This window comes from Lathamus discolor, chromosome 2, assembly GCF_037157495.1.
Source record: "Lathamus discolor isolate bLatDis1 chromosome 2, bLatDis1.hap1, whole genome shotgun sequence".
Taxonomy (NCBI): domain Eukaryota; kingdom Metazoa; phylum Chordata; class Aves; order Psittaciformes; family Psittacidae; genus Lathamus; species Lathamus discolor.
The window spans coordinates 139,779,147-139,803,512 of NC_088885.1; the positions used below are offsets into that span (position 1 = coordinate 139,779,147).

At 39.5% G+C, this 24,366-nt stretch overlaps 2 protein-coding genes across 2 annotated transcripts in view; one reads left to right on the forward strand and one right to left on the reverse strand.

Annotated features, from left to right (window-relative positions):
• SLC25A32 (solute carrier family 25 member 32) overlaps positions 1-4,754 on the reverse strand; it is a 17,692-nt gene extending 12,938 nt beyond the window's left edge. Inside the window, exons 1-2 of the mRNA XM_065668747.1 lie at positions 4,113-4,754; positions 913-1,063 (exon numbers count right to left, since the gene is read on the reverse strand). Coding sequence (XP_065524819.1) covers positions 913-1,063; positions 4,113-4,392 — 431 coding nt within the window. The 5' untranslated portion in view covers positions 4,393-4,754. The remainder of the gene's footprint in view (positions 1-912; positions 1,064-4,112) is intronic.
• Positions 4,366-24,366, forward strand: DCAF13 (DDB1 and CUL4 associated factor 13). The gene is made up of 11 exons (XM_065668746.1): positions 4,366-4,527; positions 7,004-7,203; positions 8,465-8,572; positions 10,284-10,370; positions 11,190-11,345; positions 11,999-12,076; positions 13,466-13,548; positions 14,085-14,249; positions 15,977-16,112; positions 22,721-22,884; positions 23,723-24,366. Exons 1-11 carry the CDS (start codon positions 4,458-4,460, stop codon positions 23,808-23,810), a joined length of 1,335 nt encoding a protein of 444 aa, XP_065524818.1. The 5' UTR covers positions 4,366-4,457; the 3' UTR covers positions 23,811-24,366.

Sequence of the window (24,366 nt, forward strand, 5' to 3'; positions counted from 1 at the left end):
TTGATCTCTGAGCAGTCAGCTTTTTAAACTGAACTATGGTAATACATACCTAAATTGATAAAGTATTACCACTGTTAGTAACAGTGGGACACATATTGAAGCATCTGTTGGATCTCAAGACTTATAAAAAAACCCAATTAGATAGCCTCCTTTTTATTGAGAGCAACAGTGACAGGTATCTGTCTTCTAACTTAGAAATACACTGAGCTTTTTTCTCTTGATCCAGTTTCCACTCTTTGTGGACTGAGATATTGTTAACAGGAGCTGAACCACACTAGGAACGTACAGCAAAGCTTGAGGACTGAAATAAACAATAGCTACTGATAAGGTTTTATAAGCATACCAACTAACTGTTCCCTGAAGTGTTACAATTAATAAGGGTCAGCAGTAAATCACATCACAGTTGCACAGCTAATAAAATAGAAAAAACTGACTATTAACAAATGGGTTTATAAGCAAAGCCCAACAACTCACAGAAACAGTGAGAGACCCAACTATCACTAAAAATATTAAAAATTAGTTAAACATTTAGCTCGATCATGTTCTCCAATTCTTAACACGTCGGGTTAGGCTTTTATTTTTTGTGAGGTTTTAAGCACAGTGTACTGGCACTTTTAGAGGATTCTTACTGACTGATGTCACCATCTCTCAAGTTCCTTAGTATTTTCACAGCATAAAGAGAATGCACTGTACTTGACAAAGTAAGTCAAAGTAAGGCAAAATCAGGTCTGACTCAAATTACTTGAATTCTAAACCAGCAAGACATAATTAAGGGTAAAAGTCGTGGACTTACGAAAAGAATCACAAGTTTCTAAGCCACGTAGCACATTTTTACACCCCCGCAAAGAAGATGCAGTGTATATTTGAACATTACACTGTGCAGGAAATGACACATTTTACAGTTCTACTTACAAGAAAAAGTAAAGTCCCCAGGAAGCCCCTGCTCCCAACATGTTTGGCGTTACCCCTTGATATAAGCCTCGTAGTCCTTCATGCTTCCAGACAGTGGTCATACAGTGGAGAATCCCATTGTATTTTGGCCTCAGCTCCAATCCATCATTTACTATGAAAGAAAGAAATGACATTGAAAAAAAAATGTTTCAGGATGTCTGAAGCTCAGCTGTGTAAAAGGCTCGACAGAAGTACAAAGATGACAAAGCAAGCTTCAGATGAACATGAAATCTAACCGATCAGCTGCATTTTAAAATTATCCTTTTAAAAGCATGCAAGAGTTGGGGTTTACAACTCTGTAAGTCTACACTTAAAAGTAAAAAAAAAAATGCAAAAAGAAACACAAAGAGGAAAAAGACCTTTCAAGCTCTGCAAAAGGAAAGGAAATTTCCCATTAGTCTGATAATGCTAAATAAATGCACTGCTATGCATTTTTGGTGAGCAGCAGCTTTGAAGTTGTCTCCTCTTTTTAGCACTCCAGCAATTTTACATCACATTTCAAGTGGTATGTGTGGGATCTTTGACAACACGTTTCTATAAGGAGTTTAGACAAGCCCCAAATAACACCTTTTAAACTCAATCTTCCCCTTTAAAATGTTTTCTGAGCATTTTCAATGTGTCATGCCTTACTGAGTTCAAAGTCAGTTTTTACCAGAACACTTAAAGATTATTTCCAGCAAAACTTCCTGTGTTCTTCTTCTATTCTCTTTGAATGGATTTGTGGAAAAACACCAAACAAATACACTTCTCCCCTCCAACAACCAAACAGCTGGTTGTCCAAACATTCAGAAAATATCACCGTCAAAAAGATAAAACAAGGCAAATTCTTGTTTGTCAAATTTCTTCTAGAACTCAGAACAGAGATGTTCACACAAGAGTGGTAACTGCTACTGCTCCTACTGTAGCAGCAAAAGAGTAAGCTGATTACTGATGACGTGTGATATGGCACATGGGGAGATGACAGATAACAGACACAAGCTGGAACAGAGGGAATTCGAATCAGAACATTTTCTCCATGAGAGTAATCAAATACTGGAACAAGCTGCCTGAAGAGGTATCTTTGGAGCTACTCAAAACTCCAGCACACAAGACTAACCTATCTGGCCTATACAGACTTTACCTGAGGAAGGAGTGAACTCTACAGCTTGTCTGACCTAAATGACTATGATGCCAACATAGCAGCAGCTTTCATTCTTTACAGACACAAGGATAGATTGCAGTTTCACTGAAAATTAATCGCAAAGTTTCACACTCAGCACAGTTTTTGTGTCCCAAACAAGATTAATGCTTGTAATCGTGAATTTCTCTTTTCTGTTCAGTGCCACATTTACTATTAATTCTCCTTTAAACCTGGTGTACAGTCCTGTATGTTACGACAGACTTCAGGACTAAAGACAAAATGTTTTTGCTGAGCACAGTGTGACAAGGCCTCAGTACCTTGACAATCACCCAAAATTAAAAGACAAATGCCTCCTTTCTCCCTCCTGAACGATCCCTGCTAGACCTTTCCCAACAACCTTTGGGGTTTTTTTAACCATGCTGCCATTAGGTCAGATTTATAAACACATTAAACAATGTCGGAAATCAGAGATGTTTCATTGAAAGTCTGTCTGTCAATGACGCTACTAGAATCTTCACAATGTTGCTATCAACTTTTTACTTCATTTTTTTTTTACTTACTTTTACTTTATAGTCTCATATCAGCTCTTACTTCCTGGTTTGAAGACAAAACACAAGAATTGTTATTTTCAAACCAAATGAGCAACTGACCTCCAGAGGTCACCTAATCCACTCCCCTGCTCAATACAGATGTCAACAGATCAGGTGTCCAGTTGGTTCCTGAATGTTTCCAGGACTGAAGAAATTACAGCTTCTCTGGGTAACCTCTACCAGAACTTGACCCCTCTCACAGCAAAAATCCTCTTTCCTAAAATAACTGGAATTTCCCATGTACCCACTAATGCCTGTTCCCTCTTGCCCTACACTCCAAGAATAATCTGGCTTCACCTTCTGTGTCCCCCAGCCACACAGTCACATGCTACAGTAACGTCTCCCCTCAGCCTTCTCTTCACGAGGATGAACTGATCCTGATCCTGGTCCTGGTCCATCAGCCCATTCTCCTGTCATGTGTCCCGCAGTCTGATGGCCTTCACCGGAATCATGCCGGTCAATGCCTTCCATGTGCTGGGGAGCCCCAAACCAGACACAGTACTTCAGACGCAGCCTTACAGGTGTGAGACAGAGAGAAAACTGCTGGCTACACTCTTCATAACACAGGCCCAGGACGTACCCACACTAGAATATGCAAAAGTGTTTGACTCCAATTTTGCAAAAAGCCTGTTTGGAAATATAATGCTTCTGCATTTTCTAAAACTTCTCTGTGATAGCTCGCTATTTTTGAGATCTAAATCAACCATGGATTTACTTTAAATAACGATCCAAAGACACAGCAAAATGTTTCAACCTCTATAAAAGAAAATATGACAAAAGGGCACCACATTTTCATGTTAACAGTAAAATCACTAGGAAGAAGCTGACACATTTCCCTGCAGGACACCAAAGCAGTTGGGAGTTTTCTGTAAAACAATACCTCTATTGTTAACATCCAAGATTATTATAACGCTATTGTTATGCTTTGAACATTGAGACTCGTTGGTATAAAGGTGAACTTTGAACGTTGGCTTGAGACCATCTGCCAGTTAAAAAGAGCCAATCTTGCTGTGTCCTATGGCACCGATGGCCATGAAAGAGAGGGAGAAGCCTGGCCAGTTCTCAGGTCTGCCTGAAAACAGCCTCTGAGGCACACAGCTCATATTTTATAGACCCTAGAAATGACAAGAAAATTAGTTTTTGGACTCGGGGTTGGGGGGTGAACCACAGAATATCTGCTTACGGCCTGCTTATTCAAGCCCTGGGGCTAACTGCCAGCGCCGGCCCCTCATGCCGCCGCACACGGGTCTGGGCAGAGGCGTACGGGCCCATCGGCTGCACAACCCCTCAGAAACACGCCCGCGGATCGCTGGCCCGCAACCGGCGAGCTCGGCGAGACGCGTGCGTTCGCGGCACAAAGCGCGGCGTGTGCGCGCAGCCCTCGGGCAGAGCCAGGCTCGGGCTGCCCCTGCCGGCCCCCCCGCCTGCGGCCGGGCCGGGCCGGGCCTCACCTGCGAAGCGGATCTTGACGAGGTCCAGCGGGTGCAGCACGAGGGTGGAGAGCACGCCGCCGCTCAGCCCCGCCGCCAGGTTCTCCGGCTGCACGTGGCGGAGCAGGGACCGCGCAGGCGGCGGGGCCGCCACCGGCTCGCGCACGGCGCACGCGGACCCCGAAGCGCTCATCGCCAACGGCGGCGGCGGCGCGCGGCAGGGGGCGGGGCTCCCTCCGCCCGCCCGCCGCAGGCCGACAGCCGGTTCCGGCGCCGCGCGAGAACAGCCCGCCCGGCGCATCCGGTCACGTGTGTGAGCGCGGAGGGGTGAGTTACCGGCGGTGCGGCCCGGTGCGCCGGGGCAGGATGAGAGTTAAGGTGCTGAGCCGCAACCCCGACGACTACGTCCGTGAGACGAAGCTGGACCTGCAGCGCGGTGAGCGGCGCGGCTCCCGGAGCGGAGCGGGACTCGGCCAGGCCCGGCCTCCTCGCCTGCAGCCCGAGCGGCATGGCCGGGGAAAAGCATTAAGGCGCTCAGGAGTCCGCCGGCCCCACCTTGCCCTGAGCCGCCCCCGGGAGGGGGTGCCAGGCAGCTGCCAGCCCCTGGCGGGGCGCGGGCTCCGCTCACTTCAGCCGCTGCCGGGCTCGGCCGGTCCGCGGAGGAGGCGGTGACGGTGGCAGTGCGCATGCGCGAGGGGTCGTGAGGCGGTGGCAGGGACGTGGGGCGCGCAGTGGGGTGCGGGCTGCATGCAGTGGTGCCGGGCTGCGGGGCCCGGCTGAGATCCCGGGGTGCTAGAGCGCGTCCTAGGAGTGCCGATAGCGTGGGGTGCAGGGCCGGGAGAGGTGGGGTGGGTAGGCACGGCTCCGGCACTCTGAGGTTGCTGTTAGTGTACCTGGGCCACCCCTAGCAATCTTGTGCACTTTTTGCCTTTTTTTCCTGGTACGTCTCATGCTCCTTGTGTGTCCCTCGTTAAACCTGGCAAAAATCGTGTAGGTTTTGTACTTGTTTTAGATGCAGCAGCTGTAGCCTGGTAGCTGAGATTATAGAATTATAGAATAGTTTGGGTTGGAATGGGCCTTAAAGCTCTTCCAGTTCCAACCTCCCTACCACGGGTAGGACACCTTCCACTGGACCAGGTTGCCCAAAGGCCTGTCCAGCTTGGCCTTGAACACTGCCAGAGATGGGGCAGCCACAACTTCCTTGGGCAACTTGTTCTAGTGCTTCACCACTCTCACAGTGAAGAATTTCTTCCTTATATCTAATCTGTTTCTTCCCTGTTTAAGTTTGAACCCATTGCCATTTCTGCAATTGCTACAGTCCCTGATGAAGAGTCCCTCTTTGCCATCTTTGTAGGCCACCTTCAGATACTGGAAGGCTGCTGAGAGGCCTCCATGCAGCCTTCTCTTCTCCAGGCTGAGCAGATGAGGTGTGTGAGGACTTTCCACACTCTGTCTTGCTCATCCACCACAGATCTTATCCTACACAGTTGTGGCAGTTTCACCTCTGTAATATGATAGAAATGAAGTTTAGCTTCTAACTGGTGACTGGGTTTGTGCAATGGCCCTTTGTCAGAAAGAGCCGGGCTAAAACTCTGGGCATATTTAATGCACTAAATCAAACTGTTTTGAGTAGGATAATAGACCTGTGTTATTTTAAATTGCCTGTGCTTCATTATTGGATTAAATTAGACATAGGTGCAAAGCAGCACCTCAACTAATTGCTTCTAGTTATTTAATTGTGGTTATATATTTATAACATGGAAAAATATTATTTAAGTTACCCACTGGGGTGGTAGCAGAATATATCATAATTTTCCAAGTGGGGTTTGTGTGTAAGCTGTTAAATTCTCTGTCATGTTACAGAGTGATACCCAACTCTTTTGTCAGAGATTTTAGAGGCTCTGATATGCATCAAATAGTCTTTGGAAACTGGCAGACTCAACTAAGCATCAGTTCTTAATGAGCAATCTGTTGTCAGTTGCTCTGCTGATTTTTCAGTCTTTTTTGCATGAAACAGAATCAAAGAGACAAAACCCAGAAGTAGTGTCAAAATGTGCTGTTTGTATTTAGAATCACAGAATCATAGAATAGTTAGGGTTGGAAAGGACCTCAAGATCATCTAGTTCCAACCCCCCTGCCATGGGCAGGGACACCTCACACTAAACCATACCACACAAGGCCTCATCCAACCTGGCCTTGAACACCGCCAGGGATGGAGCACTCACAACCTCCCTGGGCAGCCGATTCCAGTGCCTCACCACCCTAACAGGAAAGAATTTTCTCCTTATATCCAATCTAAACTTCCCCTGTTTAAGATGCATTGCAGGCAGATGCAGAGAGACCCTTGCTTGAAGCTTGTGTGATCGAAACACTCCTGCCTGGGAAACCAGATAGCATTAGCAGAGGATCAAGCTCATGAAACTAATGAGCCTCATTTCAGAGCCAGGGCTGGCTTGCAGCTGATTGAACATGAAGACCACTAGGGTGCCTCTCTGTGTGTCTCCATGTAGTTGTGTCCTTCTAGTGTACTGTGTGTGTTAGAGTTTAGCAATAGCAGGTTGGTATTGTGGGGTTCATTTATTTTGCCTTGTGGCTGGATGTCCTTGATTTTTTTTTTTATTTTTTTTTTTATAATAGTTGCAAGGTATCTGCAGCTTCCAGTTTGTTGTGTATGTTCATATCTTCCCTTGCAAAGGACGTAAAAATGTTTCAGGCTTCATTAACTTAGAGCTTGTTAAGTGGTCATACTAATGGTCCCACAGACCAGTTTCAAAATGGTAGGAACAGCAATAATCTCAGTGTGACAGAAAATTCTCCATAGCAGGAAAATCGAAGAGGACTTCTGAATTCAGCTTACCTTGAATTCCACTAGATACCATGGGTTTCTAATGTGTGTGTTACTCTTATTGCAGTTCCAAGAAACTATGATCCTGCGTTGCACCCTTTTGAGGTTCCACGAGAGTACATAAGAGCTCTGAATGCAACAAAGCTAGAACGTGTGTTTGCAAAACCCTTTCTTGCCTCACTTGATGGCCACAGAGATGGAGTTAACTGCATGGCCAAACATCCGAAGAATTTGTCTACAGTGCTGTCTGGAGCTTGTGATGGAGAGGTAAGCTGCAGTTGCAAACGACAGCGAGCAAGGTACCTTTCCTCTTTTCATTTTTTTTTTGTGCCTTTGTTTAATTTTGGTGTTTTCAAATGCCCCATGCTTACCTTTTTTGTCTTTTTCGGCAAGATACCGTATCTTCTCTCAGAAGGTGCAGTTTACCCAGTTTGGGGAACTGTTTCTCAAACTGCAGGTTGTAATCTGCCAGTGCACAAAGGCAGCAGCTTTCAGTTGTTCACCTGTGAGCAGAGGGTGTGACACTCATCTCCTCAGGATGGAGCAGTGTACGTCAATATTCACAGTCTGTAGTGACTGCTTTTTGCTGCCCAGGTGATGCTCTGTCCCTTGGAGAAGTTAAACTCCTGCGGATTAAGAAGATTATATGAAGTCAGATGAGCTAAGGGAAAGGGGTACACAACCAAAAATTTTCTGTAATAATAATTTTTCATATTGTCTAGAAAATGCTAACTCTGTGTTTGATTATTTTACATAAATATTACAAATAGCAAGCAGCGGCACTTCAGATGGAGTCAGTTGCCCAAAGAAGTTGCCTGTCTTCTGTCTTCTCTGTCCTCTCTCACACTTCTATTGTTCATTTCATAGTACTTGTATATTTTACAGGTGTCTTCTGGGTAGCTGGTTGCTTTGTGCTTTTTATAGAAGGTGTGTATGTCATGCAGGAGTGTAAGGGAGATTAATCGTTTCAGAGAAGAGGGGAATAAATTTATGTGAAATGTTGGCCAGATTTCTTATCCACTGATAAGAGTAAGGTACTGGGTACTATAAATACATACAAATAGAAAAACTGTCATCCATTTCTTCTTATTTTTTAAACGGGCCCAAGTGCTTTAAGACAGAAACCTCTGTGGGAGGTGGGCATCTGTATAAAAGGTAGCACAGCTACTGGACTGAAAACACTCTGTTAGTTGCAAAGGCTATTTCCCTGTGCCCTTCTCTTAAGAGATATTCTTTGCTAAAATTATGTCTGCTATTTTTTAGCAAGAAATCTGAAAAGATGCAAGTGTGGAGCTTTGGAGGGGATAAGAAGGAAAGAGCTGCACTTGTAAATTTTTTTTTTTTTTTTTTTTTTTTTTTCAAGAAGGGAGTAATGAAGTAGTTTTAACACTATAAAATCAGGCTGGTGTCCAAGCCAGCCATGCCATTTCATGACAACATGTGTGATCTCTTGTACTTGAATTGTGAGTTGCAGCTGTGGGCTGCAGAAAACATAAGTAACAACAGAATATTCTTCTGTTTTTAACAGGTTAAAATTTGGAACCTGACCAAACGACAGTGTATTCGTACTATACAAGCCCATGAAGGCTTTGTTCGAGGCATATGTGCTCGTTTCTGTGGTACATCATTCTTTACTGTAAGTATAATGTGTCTCCTTAGTACAGTGTGGCAGTACAGAGTGCCTTTTCACCATCTGGTTTCCAGTGAGCAACTTACTCTCTGCCATATAATATTTAAATACTGCATGAATATGTCTATTAATTTTTTTTTGAGAACCTGACAGTTCCATTTTTCGTGAATTTTTTGTTGATGCTGTGATATGGGTCTTATTCAAGACTATGGAAAGGATAAATACCAGAAAATTGCTAATGGATGGTCATATAATTAAGTCTTGAATAAAGTAGTTGTCATTAAAGTAGAACATAGATTATGTTCATTGAAAGACGTAAAAAGTAACCATTTACGTATACTGTGATTAAAGATAAGCTGATTAAGTCAAGATGGTGCCAGGTTAATTAAACTTTATTAACTTATATCAATGATGCCTGATTCACTTGCATGTAAAACATCTGGAAATATCATGTCTTCGTGTTTAAAAGCAATTACAAGATGATACAATAAAAAGAATTGCTTTTGAAGACTAGAGTGTCCTGAGGTTTTGCTTCTTTTGAGCTGGGCATAGAAGAGCTACTTTCACTACTATATGTTTATCTTTTCTGAAGTATATATCAGAACATGAGGACAGAAGTTAGGATGTAAGGGAAGTTGCAGCAAAAAATTCTAAGTGACTCCAAATTAGAATTTCCTTTTGACAATCCCTCTGCTTAAAAATTGAGAGGGTAAGAAGGAACAATAGTAGTGCTGTTAGGAAAGGAAGTTAAACTTGTACAACTAACATTTTTACTTGGCGAGTTTGCCTGATCCAGGTCACTGCACAGCCATGCAAAAACTTATGCTGGCATAATGCAAGACATAGCATGGCATTAGGAATAGGCAACTGGAGCAACTGAGTTGGAGAGTGCCTTTTAATTGTTTACATGCTCAAAATGACATCCAGAAGATAATTTGCAGTTTAAGGTGCCATTTGATTAAAAATGACATAATGTATTCTGAAAAAATAGTCATTGTTCCAGCTCACCTCTTTCTGTTCAACATCTCTTTTGGAAACTGGAAAGCATTTGTGGATTGAGATAAAGACAGTTGAATAGGTGGTGGAAATGTAGTGGTGGGGGCAACAGTGAAATCAGTCACCTTCTTTCACAAGCAGACAGTCTCTGAGCAGCAGCCACTTTGAAAGCTTGCCCTTGCCTCCCTTTTTAATTCCGCTACCCCAGTTTTTATTACTGAGCATGGTGTTCATGGTCTGGAATACTCCTTTGGCCGCTTCAGGTTAGCTGTCATGTCTGCGTCCCCTCCCAGTCTGTTGCCCCCACCTAGCCTATTTCTTGATGGATGAGGCAGGGATAATGACTGACAGACTGAGGGAAGGAAATGCCTTGAACACCCAGCAAGTAGTGTTCAGCAGTAGCCATGATTAGTGCTGTATCAGAACTGTTTTAGCCACAGATCCAAAATACAGACCCGTATGGGCTGCTAGGAAGAATGTTAACCCCATTTCAGCCAGCCGATGTACATGTGCCTTCTCAGTTTCTAGGAAAATAGTATAACAAGAGCTAATCTTCAAGTTGGAGGTATAAAAGGGAACAGTGAATGGGCAGGAAAGAGTGCTTTTGTGTATACCGTAGATTATTGTCTTTTGAAAGACTGCCTGTAATTACAAAATACATCTTATAAAATAAACAGAATATATTTTTGTAAAAATTTCATGCCTTCTGCAATATTTCCAGGTTGGCGATGACAAAACAGTGAAGCAGTGGAAAATGGAGAGCCCAGAATGTGGAGAAGAGGAGCCTATTCATACAATTCTTGGAAAGGTAGTAAACTGAAGTTCTGATTATATTTGTAAACACACACACACACACACACACACACAACCTAGCTTTTTGAGGAGAGAGAAACAGTTTGGTATCACCTGTTACCATAATGAGTTGTAAGGTGATGGCATGAAATTTCATAGAGGCACTTTTAAAGTTTCTATTACATTTATTTTATATATAAGCAGAAAAGAATATCTCAAATGCCATCAGAGAGTGCTTCGCTCAGTCTCTACTAGCCATCCCTTTCATGTGAATTCGTCAGATCTTTCTCAATCTCCTTCTCTTCAAACCTGTTGTCAGGGCTTAGTCTGCATTACATAGGTTTGTTTTCATGGCAATACCTTGCAGCTGTTCGATACAAAATTTTGACTTTATACCTTTCTTTTTGACAAAAGCAGATTAAAAATACGTACTTCAGCACTCTTTATTACATGCTTATTTTAAGAATATTAAATACTTGTTGTAAATAGTTTGAAACTCTTCAATTATTGTAACATCTGTGGAATCTGTTCAGGTCCCATTGAAAGTTTCTAGTACCCTTAAAATTTCCATTTGCTTTAAAGTTAACAAGGTCTTTGTAAATGGGCCTCTAGTGCTGACTGCATTTAAATGAACAAGAATTGCATGTATGCATATTGAGTAAGTACAAAGAAAGCTAGTCTTTTGTGGAAGAGTATATCTGGTAGCAGTGGTGACTTGGGTTTCAGTAATATAAATGAATAAAAACAGGCAGACTTGATATGTGATGATTTGATCTTTTTTTGTGAAAGAACGTACTTGCATATGTAAGTATACAATTACTTTTGTCTTTTAAAGACAGTGTATACAGGAATTGATCATCACTGGAAGGAAGCTGTTTTTGCGACCTGTGGCCAGCAAGTGGACATTTGGGATGAGCAAAGGACAAGTCCCATGTGCTCTCTGACATGGGGTTTTGATAGCATAAGCAGTGTAAAATTCAATCCCATTGAGGTAATGTTTCTGTTATATATTGGAAATGAGTATTTTTCTTGATCAGTGTAAGATCTAAACTCTGTTACAACCATCTTTGACAGCCTTTTCCAAATTTAGATTTTTATATATCTTTTAATGTAATATTTAGGGGGGTGTATACATATCTTTTATGGCTATATTGTTTTGGAATGTAGTAACATGTAGTTTCATCTTTTTATCTTCCGTCTGTTAGTGGGAGAGAGGAGGAAGAAAAGTAGGGTGGTCTTTATTTTGCCCACAGCAATACAGACCCCATATCTTTGTAGCAGTTAATGTGGCTGTGGAGCTCTCATCCTTCTCTGGCAAAACCATTGCATTTGATTTACTACAGTAGTTCCTATGTATCTTTTTGCTGTGCTGTTTCCATAGATTAAGTGTTTATGAGGAAATTGCTTGTTAATTTTGAAGAAGAGAGGACTGGGTAGATTCTGAATCTTACAGGAGCAGCTATTTAAACTGTGCTGAATAATTAGGTGCACAGAAAGAATGATGAGTATATTTCCTTGACTGAAAAAGGAACCATTTCACTACCAGCTTTGTGGAATTGCTTAGGTATCTAGTGTGAGCTGTTACCCATATTTTATAAGTGTTTAGAAGACCATACACACTGGTTTTGTTTGTTTGCTTTTTAGACATACCTTTTGGGGAGCTGTGCTTCTGACAGAAATATTGTGCTATATGATATGAGAAAATCAACTCCATTAAAGAAGGTAAACTTTTTAACAGAAGCTGATGGCACTAATAAGCATACTGAATATGAAAGTAGTCTGTAACTGTCGGTGGTTTAGTGGTGGTCTTGGCAGTCCTGGAGTAATGGTTGGACTTGATGATCTTAAAGGTCTTTTTCAACCTATTTGATTCTGTGGTGGTAGAGAAAGGGAAGCTCTGAACTGTGAGTTTTCCTGAGTTTTCATTGTTTGATACTGAGTCTTTTAACTGAGTTGCTGGGATTTAAACCAAATAAAGTTAGGGCCTTTTTCTGCATTCAAATGGGCTGTCAGACTCACTGTTGTAATTCTTGATAAAGTGCCTGACCTGACAGCAATTTCACAATAAGAACTTTATGTTCCTGTATTGCATTCTGTCTGTGTGTGATTTTTTTTTTTTTATATATTTATTTTTTTTCCTTCTCCTTGCCAGAAGGAAGCAAAGTAACTTTTGAGGTATTTCCTTTCCACCACTGGAGAATCTTACTCTGCTTCTGAACAGGTGTTCTGCTTTTACATGGAGATAAACCCTCCCTATGCACACAGTAAAAACGTTCAGAAATCCTTTGCAGTGGAATCAAAATTTTATTTATATGTGGAATTTACCAATGACATGAAGATTTGTCTTTAATAGAAAATATGTCTTTATTTAAAACAAGAAGTCAGTAATTCATATTGACCTTGATCAAGTTCAGTAGTTAGGAACCCCAGAACTATCTTTAACAATTTTCTTCTTGAAGAACAGTATTCTAGTTTGTGAATATACACTCAGTATCCTACTAGCATGTTATGTACTGTCGGCAGTGACGCTGATCTGATACACCCCAGAACACTATAATGGTAGTTTAAATTGCTAGCACAGTGATAATGGTGAGTAGATTACAACACGGTAGCTTCTACATCATTGCTTGGCACTAGAACAAGGAATGGCAACTGTCCTGGAGAATACATGAACTGCAATTTCAAAGATAATGAAGTGATAGTAGTAAGTGGAGGATATCACAATGTTGCAATAGCTTTGCAAGGGCTGGTTTGCATTGTCAATTAATGACTGTCTCTTGAGATAACAAATTAATTATATGTGTTTATAAATTACTTACCTAAAGGTTCCTATACATATGATGGAAAAGTGAAATTTTTCAGAAGTTCCATTTTATGTGTTGACCACTTCTAAAATTAATTACGGAGAATTTAGTAGTAGCACAAGTGAGCATATTATGTAGGACAGGAAGTTCTTGAGTTCCAATTCTAACATGAAAAGAAAATAATCTGTCATGTCACTATTCTGCTGCAATTCTGTAAAGTAGTTGTCTCCAGTGGTATAGGAAGTTTTGAACTATAGCAAGTATTTTACTGCCTCTAACAAGGTAGCAATGTGTAAATATCTTTCAGGTTATCTTGAACATGAGGACAAATACACTGTGTTGGAACCCTATGGAAGCTTTCATTTTTACTGCAGCAAATGAAGATTACAAGTAAGTGTGACAGTGATGATCCCGATCATGTTGTTTTTAGCCTGTATCCTGACGGTTTATCATCATGCTAAAATAAATACTTAAAAAAACTTTTAAATTTGGATCACTTAAGTAATTATCTGGAGAATTATAGCCTCACTTATGTGAAGAACAAAAATAGTTGGTAGTAGACTGCCTCTTTCTCTGTATTTCAGTGTCTGGGGAGAAAAAAAGCAGCTGAACCAGTGCAAGTGTAACTTGCAATGGGACCTGGAAAATAAGTACTGTTGGACCAGTCTGAGGCAATATAAGTGTTTATTTTCTTGACAGCTCTTGTAAAGCTTGGTATACTGTACCGATCAGCTATTTTGATGAGAACATTTCTTAAAATAAAAAAAACAACCCCAAACTAAAACCCAAACTTTTGTGAGCCAGTTCCAGAGTCTGCAATACTTACCCTTTCAGTGTCTCACACCAGTTTTTTACTTTTGAGCAGTACTATTCATGTGAACAGCTAATCTGATACTGAAAATGCTTTTGGTGTATTTATTTTAAAGCTTATATACTTTTGATATGCGCTTTCTTGAATCACCTGTGACGGTGCATATGGATCACGTGTCTGCTGTTCTTGATGTTGATTATTCACCCACTGGGAAGGAATTTGTCTCTGCCAGCTTTGATAAGTCTATCCGCATTTTTCCTGTAGACAAAGGTCGCAGCAGGTAAGTGATTTTACACCTTTCTCTCTTGTGTTATTCATTCCAGTAACCTTCTTTGCTAGTCCTCAAAATTCTTAATTAGTACATTAACGTCTTCTTTGGGACTTTCACTTCCCGAGAATACTGAAATATTACTCTGTGTAGACCTTGTGATTGATGGGTCATGTATTTGACAGATAATTGTGGAGGATGTATTAGAGTAGAACTTCTACTTAATGGATAGCAGCACTTAGGCAGTTTTGAATTGAAATTACAGAGAGCTACTGTTGTTGGGTGTACTCATTTGTGTTTCACCCAAATTTTATTTCCCTCGCTCTATATCTTTAATGTTTTTAGGTCACTTTGTACGGTATCTGTCACCACTTGAAGTTCACAGTGCCGTACATCATTCTAGCATTTGGCTTTCTAGGGGCTGTCTTCATCCTATATGGATGATTGCTAAAAGTGTTACATGAAAAGCATTGTTGTATGATCCTGAAGACCAGTTTGAGACACTTTTGTGATCTGTTTCAATACACTTATTACCCTTTGTTCATGTTTTAACTGGGCTTTGTCACATTGTCATGTGACAATGCTTTGAATACAGTTCACTTTGAATTAGTTTTTCATGTAATATTTCATGAGGTAGTGTATTAAATATTTTGCTGAAGTTCAGATTGGATCTACTGTGTCTTTTTTCCTTTCCCCCTCCAGTTTGATGAAAATTGAAGCCAGTTATCAGATCTGCCTGGTATCATTTGTTCTTCCTAAACCTGCCTTCATTATTCTCTGTTGTCAGTTCTTTCTCTTTTTTTTTTCCTTCATAACTTTATTTGGCTTCTAGTTGCCTTCCTCTTTCCAACTTTGCTCCTTTGCCCCCCCTGCCCCCCGAGTTACTGCTAAGTCAAGTTTATGTGGTTTAAAGGGTGATAATGTTGAAATAGCGATTGGGGAGAAGTATATTTTTATTGCAAGTATGTATGCATTATTCAGTATAGCTGTGTACTCCTATACTGCATTAAAGATTGAGAGGGGCTGTTTATGTTTTCTTTTATGTCTAATCTACAGGTAGCTTTCATTCTTCCTGTCTTGCAATAGTATTTTAAGTGTAATTAGGTATTGCAGGTTTTTTGTGTGTTTGGTTTGTACTATGGTTGGCAGCTTCCATGTTCTACAAATTTTCCTTCCTGTGGAACAGTAATATTCACAAAACTGATGATCTGCAAGGTTAAAGCACATCATTGAGGGGAAGTCTGCAGACCCCATAATGCCATAGCCTTATTTTACATTATAGTAGATTGCTGCCAAGGCCTGTAGAAGGAATTTTCTTCTTTGTCCACACTTTTCCCCCTTCTCTGTGCAATGGCTATAAATCTAGTGAGCAAAAGCCTTACATATGAAGAACTGAGCCTTGTATAAGCTGACAAGGGTTTCTGGGACACTTAAAATTCTTTGGAAGCTGGGCTTTTGCATAATTGCAAAGTTGAAATTAATCCCATGGAATAAAGTCTCTAAATGGAAGATCTGATCCTAAAAGTATCTTATCGTAGGGAGTCCTTTGTCAGTCTAACCATCACACTTTATTTGAATCTCTCTAGATAGATTTAAGATCAGCAGTGTTTTAAAAAAGTCAGATTTTTTTAAAAGCTAAAAGTAAAAAATTACTGTTGTCTTCACCAGAATGCCTTCTGCTATTTGAAAGGAAATGTTGGTGAGAAAAGTGATCACTTCAAAATGTGTCTCTGCTTTAGGGAGGTGTATCATACAAAACGAATGCAGCATGTCATCACAGTAAAATGGACTTCAGATAACAAATACATTCTGTGTGGCTCAGATGAGATGAATATTCGTCTGTGGAAAGCTAATGCTTCGGAAAAACTGGGAGTGGTAAGAGTTGCATTTTTCTTTTTTGTTATAACAAGATAGGATGTTTGGTTTTATGTTTGGTTTTTTTGTTATTGCAACTGGTTAGCCTATTCAAATGATAAAATCTTTCTAAAGGGAAAATGTAAAACTAGTCTGACATTTGTATTTAATTTGGAAACTCACATGTAGTGCAGCTCATTGCATTTACTGCAGCTTGCATAATAAAATTAAATTCCTTATTGCTACATGAGGTCACTTTCATGTTTTTTGGTCTTGTTTAATGTGAACAGTGGTCATCAGTTCTCACTAAACTAGATTTTTTACCTGGGTGCTACGGGTGAGAATTCATCTCTTTGCACTACAGAATACTTCTCATTTGCCATACAGAAGTAATTACTGAAGTTTGGAGTTACTACTTCCAAGAAGTTTGACTGGTATGGGACTGGTTCATGTGCAGTTCATACCACGATAAACATATGTACTGTAAAATAGTTGATATGCATCAATGCATAACTGAAATTGTGCTTAACCTATATTACTTTCAGACACAAAGTGGGCAAAGTAGTGTGGAGCTTGAAATCCATTTAATTGAAGTCAGTTTGAAGCGTTCCTAGGAACAGATATCAGTCTAATTAGATACATGTCTTTATAGCTACACTTGTTCAAACTTTTATGTATATGTTTATGCATAGACAAAGCCAAAATACTCTATTACAGTTGTCACTTGCACATATCCATCTGCACAGTTGTGTTAAAGCACTGAATGACTTTTGAGAATGAATTTGACACTTTGTCCGCTGAAATAATCCCCTTACGTAGCTTTGTATTGTTATGATATTTTGGAGTTGCTTATGTTGCTTTTTCTGAGCTCATCAGCATAGCTGTCAAATAATGCTTGAGGAAGTTTCTTCTTATCTTGTGAAACATTGAAGAGGAGGAATAGGGAGCTGTAATTCAAGAAAGAATGTTGTAGGGATGGATCTATTGCATAGTTATGTCTAGGGCTGCTTGTGGTTACCTGAAGCTCCATCAGATTATGGTATCTGTATAGGAGGGAAGTGGAGTGGAGCTGGGAGAGGTGGCAGGTGAATGGCAGTGGTAGGAGTACTTAGGTCTATGATGAGGAAAGGAGTAATTGGTGAACTGTTGCGCACTGTGCAGCACTGGTTATGGAGAAAAACAGCTAAACGAACATGTGTTTTTAGCCATGGCCCACCATAGGTCTCTCATCTCTGCAATAGAGCTATAGATAAAAAACCCTGACAACTTTGTAGCCTATACAATATTTGTGGTTACAGGCAACTATTCAAATTTAATTTCTATAATGGAATAATGAAATAACTCTTCTTGTTGAGGCTGCTATTATTTTTTTCTGTTCTGAATTGATTTGTGGGATCCCATGGCAGGGGTGTTGGAACTAGATGATTTGTAAGGTCCCTTCCAGCCCAAACCATTCTAAGATTTTCCCATATAGTGCTTCAGTCAGACATTTATGGGACTGAATATTGATCTAAACTTAATATTGACTTAAACTGATATTTACTTAATATTGAAATAAAGAGAATAATTAAACATTCAGGCTGCTATAGCTGTTGTTAATTATTTTTTTTTTTTTTGAAGCCCTATGAAATTTTGTTTTTCAGACTTTTAGAGAGTAAATGTTGCTAATAGGACTTAAGAGTGGAATCTTTACACCTTATGGCATTTTTGGATGTACCTTGGAAATGTTGCTTGGATTCAGGCAACTGTGCCAATCCTTGTTCCACCCAACCTGATAGTTCCTGTGATTCTTAATGTCAGAACTATTAACGGCTATTTATCAGGTTCCACTGTTTTTCTTTACCTGCACCTTCTTATTTCGGATTGGTGTTCTTATCTTCATGGACATATGCTTGCTCATTTTATAAACGTCCACTTCTTCCCTTGTCTGGGGCTATTTTTTTTGACATTTTGAATATTCAAGGCTGAACATTCGGTAATTCTGTCGGAAGTGTCAGAACGTCTTAAATGCTTAGTTGCTTAGTCTGCTGTTTTTCTTTGCTGAGACCATTTGATTGAATGACTCATCCAAAGGTCACTGTATTTCTGTTATGATGCTAACATCTTGTAATACGTTGTATTTTAAGATGGATATTTTGGGGGTGGGGGTGGATGGAAACCAGTAAAAAGAAAAAGAAAAATGATACTCTAACATTTTTTTTCTTTGCTAAGTACTTAGTCTTACTTGTTTTCAGTATTGCTGGGTTCCAAGGAAGTTACAGTAAATACATACTTATGTTGTGACTGAGGAACATTTATCCAGTTGAAAAGTTGTACTTTCTGAATTGTGGCTACCCTAGCTAGCAGTCATCAGTTCTGACACGCATGTTTCTTTTGGTTTTTAATGTATTTGGCATTGCAGTCATTATTAAAAATCAGTGAAACATTAGAGTAAGAATAAAAGTCTGGAGGAGCCAGAGGCATACTCCACTGACAATTAAGTCTGCATGGGTTTTACAGAGGGGCAGCAGAACCCAAATCTCTCTGTTGGAGGTACTACAGAAGTTGCTTTAAAATAATTTGCAACATTTATTTTCTTTTTCATAGAAGTTGGTAAAAACATAAATAATTGTTATTACATAGGACTTAAAATAGGTGTTATTTTTAAAGCAGTAAATACCTGGCTCTGCATGCCCAGAAGCAAAAGACTGAATTAAACAAGGTTTTTAAGATACTCCAGACTGTTCAAACCATAAAATATGATGTTCAGTATGTTTGAGGCTCTGGTACCTTTGTTCTTGGAGAGGTTTAAGATTTCTGAAAAGATAAATACTTCGGTTTTTGAAGAAAAGAGGAACATATAGCCTTATCTGAGTGAAAAAGCTGGAAAAGCAGCAGTAAAGATTTCAGTTAGCAGAGTAGAATTAATATAAATAGATAGGGTTTTCTGAATTGTAGTGAAAGCAATAAACCATCAGTAAAAATTCAGTAAGCTGTACTGTTCTTCAGTCTGTTGACACATAAAAAGATCTAGAGCTGCTAAGTTTAAATACTTAGTAACATTACTTCTGTGGGTAACAGCTGCAAAATTTGGCTCTTACCTTTCCAAAGTAGTTAGGAATTAGAGCACTGGGCAGCTGAAGAAGAAGAAAACTTTCTGCTTGGGAATGATTTGTATATCAGTAAGTGCAAAACTAGTGAGAGTGGAGCATAGGTTTGCTGCTTTCTTGTGGGATGCAGAAATGACAGCTTTTGAGTAAGGACTGAAAAAGACAGGAGAAAGTGCACTAATGTCTTGGTTTTGATCTAGCAAAGTGCATTAGCAGGAGTGCATCAAAACTGTGCAAGTAATTGTATATCCTTTCAGCCTGTTTCCAGTATCCAGTTCCATTTTGTGAGATAAGGCTGATAACCAGCAGTACCAGATATTGTGTGACATGGCATTCTTTTCATAGTGATTTTGGGTTTGTGATTCAATGCACATGTAACTTCATCCCTTGAACTATGGCTTTGTGCCCTTAACATCTACATTATTTTTCTTTTTTTGTCATCTGTTTAGATGTGAATAAGCTGTAAGTTTTTGGTCCGAGGAAATAATATGAAATAAACTTGATGTCAATAAATTTAGGCAGGTGCTTTAAACAGAGCAATGGAAAGAAATAAAGACATGATATGGTGTAGAAAACTGGTGGGATACATTTGCATTCTGAAAATATGTTGTATCTGTGCTCTGTCTGCCTTAAGAAAGGCAACCTGCACAGGATAGATAAACACCCATTTTGTATTCTCATGCTGAATTACAGGAGTCGACTAGTGTGGAGTTTTAAATGCAGCACAGTACAAATACAATCCTCTTTAAAAGAAAAAAAGATTGTTAAAAGAAGCTCTTCAATCAGGGCTCTGGAAAAATGCTTACCTTCCTGCTTAGATGGGGAAAAATAACCAGCCTTTAGCATCAGGAGGGAGGAATGAGACACAGGCATTTTACTCGAGGACACATTCTCCCATTGCTGACAACTTAGTTGCATTTTATAGTTAGTGTTCCCCTTTTTTCATTCTAGATCTTTGCTGTGAAGTACTACTGTGGTAATGGTACAAATCGGCTGTCTTTCTGCTGCATAATGTTTGTTTCCCTCACATAGGAAGGAAGTTGCGCATTCAATTTTGGAATGTATGAAAAAAGGGTCATGTCATCTTTGAGCAAGTCTTCCACACATGATGTCATATAAATCCTAATTTATTATATTATAGAAGTTCTAGTCCCTTTAAACAAAGTCTTTAATCCTGCTAAATCATTCTGTTTATGGCATCTTCTCCAGCTCACACCAGAATGGAAAGTAACACTGTTCTCTTCAGCTGCTTACATTGACCTTTGTAAAATGACTTGCAAGAGACAAGTTGAATTCAGCGTGCTATTGCAGTGTGCTTTCTTAGCTATCTGCCATCTCTCATAAATAGACAGAAACTTGTCATTACTGCAGAGTTTTCTCTTACCATCATGATGAGGGTGTACTTAGCACAGCCTGCTATATGGGCTGTTGGCATTTGGTGGCTGGACGGTAAGTCACCAGCTATGTGGGTTTCTATATACCTATACTTTCTATACATTACACTTAAAAATTGAATCAGACTCAAAATGGAGCTACCTTAATCTATATTAATTTTTAAAATGAGATATCCTGGATATATCTTTAATTTACAGATTCACCTCTTGTCTGTAGAATCATCAAGATTACATTAAATCAGCAGCAATTTGCTCTTCTTAAATTAAAGGAAAATCATTGCATTTAATTTAAGTAAAAGCTCTTTAATTTGGATTATGTTGGCAGTTTTCTGCAGAGTGGGAACACTTGGGATTTATTGAGAATGAACCAGCTATTTAGGTTGGCTCACTGTAAGGAATTTCAATAAAGGACAGAGGTGTGTAGTTTTAGTGGGTTAAGATAATAAAATTTATTCACTTGCCATTTGAGAGGTACTGATAAATGTAAGTAAAGAGTTTTATTTTTATTAATAAGAGAGTGTGGAGAAGCAGAGGTTAAGAGCATTATGTATTTCTGATGCCTGAATAAGAATTTTCTGAGTGATCAGCAGCTCTGCATCTGGTACCTGGGTTCTTCATTGTCTCAAAGGAGAAACTCGCTTGCTGTATTTTATTAACACTTGCTTTCAGACTATTAATGGTATTTCAGACCAATATTATCTGAGTATGATACTTATTCTTTCAGAATTCATGAGATATTCTAACAGAAGTTACTTCTATTCCAAAGTGGAGAAGAAATAGCCAGTTGCTGATTTAAAAAGGGAAAAAAGCATATTTCATAATAATGATAATAATGTAATTTCCAAACTTGTGTGTGTGCAATAAAGTTGTTGATTTTGTCACTGCTTTTTTTTTTTTTTTTGTTAGCATTTGAAACTCAGGGTCTGTTTTTCCTGAGAAAGTAAGAAATTAGTGAAACTGAGTAATTTCCAAAGCTGAATAAATAATAGTTATCTGAAATACTGCTTTGCTTTTAGTACTTTAGATGCAGGTAGTAATGGATTAAATAAACGTGGGAGGGCAAAAGACTTGTGCCACTGCTCGTTTGAAAGTATGAAGTGTTTTCAGATGTCTGAAGTATTGGATTTATTGAGCTTGTTTTGGGCAGGAGGGTAGAAGGAAGAAAATAAGATTATCATCTGTTAATATTAACAGATTTTCTGTTTATATGAAAGCTTGCTAGTCTGAAATGCAACTGGAATTCCGACAGATCTGAGTAAATCCAAAATACATGGAGATTGATGCTTCATGTGAAGCAGTGCATGCTTTAAACAGAAACACAGCACACACAGGTGGTTTTTTTGGGTTTTTTTTTTTTTATCCTTTTGATAAATGTGTGTTATGACCAAAGGAAACTGCCTGCTTGTAGAAAACAAATAAATACCCTCTGTAGGTTAGCTCTCAGCAAAAGGTGTTTCTCACTTTCAGTGTTAATGGTTGCTCAGACATATTTTTAAACATGAATAAAATTAACTCGTTTGTGGTTATTCTAGCTTACCTGTATTTCATGTGTTTGTGATACCAAGATTTTTAGCTGCATGATGGAAGTTGGAACTCCTTGTGTGCCATATAGTCCAGCTAATACTTGAAATGTAATATGTGCACTGTGGTTTCTAATGGATCAAGGCACTGGGTAAGATTTAGGCCACCTAAAGAGCTGTCTGTAAAGCTGTTCATGAAGACAGTTAATTTATAGCATTTGTACTTATACTGGCTAGTCATTAAAATGCCTGCATATCTTTGTTTCGCAGTGGAAGTTGATCATCATCGTAGGTTAGGAAAGCAGGAAGACTGATTAAAGAGGTTTTACTGTCAGCTATTTCTATTCTCTTCTTTCTCTAAAGCATGTTAAAATGTGGTTTTCAGGGAGCAAATTCAGCTACTTCACTGAACTTTGATAACGTTTTGTGTTTGATCATTGGGGTATTGTTGGAATTGTAGGGTTTTAATACTTACCTATCTTAATTCTGAAATTCCTGTGGTTCCAGCCATTCGCTAGAAGGAAGCCATCTGAGCTAAAAGTTAGAATTTTGGTTTGTAGATAAAAGCAGGACAGTTACAGCCCTGTTCTTTTATAACATGCTTGTTTGTGGTGTTTTCCCCACAGCTTGTATCACGAGAGAAGGCAGCTATGAATTACAATCAGAAGCTGAAGGAGAAGTTCCAGTATCACCCAAAGATCAGGCGCATTGCTCAACACCGTCACTTGCCTAAAAGTATATTTTGTCAAATCAAGGAGCAGCGTATCATGAGAGAAGCTCGTCGGCGAAAGTATGTCTTCTTCTGGCTTTGTTTTCTCTGTCTCTAGAAAACGCATCACTGCAGTGCTGTAGTGTGCTACGCAGAGCTACAGTGTGTGGGAGGAACAAGTTTGAGCTACTTTTAACATCTGAATAAGCGATCATACAATCATACTGGATTGATTAACCTTTGATTATAAGTAAAATGCAGACAAGTGCCTGTGGCAGTGGGGACTGGCTGCTTCCCAAAAGTATAGTGAAAAAACAGGAGCAAATACTGTACTGGAAAGAACCGCAGTGTTCTGTTAAGCATGACGTGATGCAACATTGCAAGAACGGGCTGGTTTGGTTGTGTGGAGGGTTTTTTCTGTTTTGTTTTGCTCTTTTTTTTTGGTGGGTTTGATTGTTTTTTTTAATGCCAGACTCCAGGATAAGTGTTATTAGTCACCTGGATCATTGCCATATTGGAATTTCTAGGAGCAGAAGGTGGCATGCTTTGCTGTAGCCGTTGAATTAACAGTAAAATGGAGAAGTGGTGGGTTTGAGTTATCTTTCTCGGCTGAAAGCCTCTACGAACTTGAGCAGCAGCAAAGATTGACGTGAAAACCAAGTAAGCTGAGCTCCCAAGAAAAGCCTTGATTTGAAACTTTACTAAGTTAGCCAATTTTAAAGTTATTTTTCAAAGGGACAGTCCTTCTTCTTACCGGATGAAGTAGGTGGCTTTTAGTAAAAGCAGAGCAGTTCTTAATTTCTTTTTTTTTTTTTTTTTAATTGTAGGAGATCTCCATTGGTGGCTTAAGGAGGAAGGTGGTATTGGTTAAATCTTTGTGCTGAACACTGAACTTCTTTTTCTGTTTGTTTGTTTCTAGGGAACTGAATCGTCGTAAGCACAGCAAACCAGGATCTGTGCCACTTGTGTCAGAGAAGAAGAAACATATCGTGGCAGTTGTGAAGTAATTGTTTTCACATGTACAAAATGTCGCAGTGAAAGAAAATGTCACTGTTGAATGAATTCACTGTACAAAATTCGGACATTGGTAAGACACCATATGACTTCAGAAACGTGGCTTTTCTTCCAAGTATACACATGCTCTGATTGCTCAAGTCATCTGCCTTGGGTAGTCATAAGAATTGGCCCTGTAATTTTTTTATTACCATTTGACTGTCTGCTACTGCTCCAACACTGGCTATTGCAGTGGAGTTTGTCCCTTTTGATATAAGGAGATAACATGGTAGTTGTTGGAGGATATCTGTAGTTCCAGTCCTCTTTCTCCGTACCATTCTTACAAAAGAAGAATAAAACGGATTCAGATTTGTCAGAGGCAAAACAACTTCATTCCATAGAGTTATAAAATCAGTTGTCCTTATGCTGTGGCTTTGGGTTTGGGGGCTTTTTTGTTTGTTTTTCTTTGTTTTGTTTTTGTTTAATTTTGTTTGTTTTTGTTTTGTTGGTTTGGTTTTTTGTTACTGCTTTGTTTTACATGAATCTAATAAAGTAGAGAAGTGACCTTAA

Excerpts from the sequence above, each read along its gene's own strand:
- DCAF13 (XM_065668746.1), top strand. The coding sequence starts at position 4,458 with ATGAGAGTTAAGGTGCTGAGCCGCAACCCCGACGACTACGTCCGTGAG. Across the intron at positions 10,371-11,189 it reads TTCATACAATTCTTGGAAAG|ACAGTGTATACAGGAATTGA; the intron begins GTAGTAAACTGA and ends TGTCTTTTAAAG. Across the intron at positions 12,077-13,465 it reads AATCAACTCCATTAAAGAAG|GTTATCTTGAACATGAGGAC; the intron begins GTAAACTTTTTA and ends AATATCTTTCAG.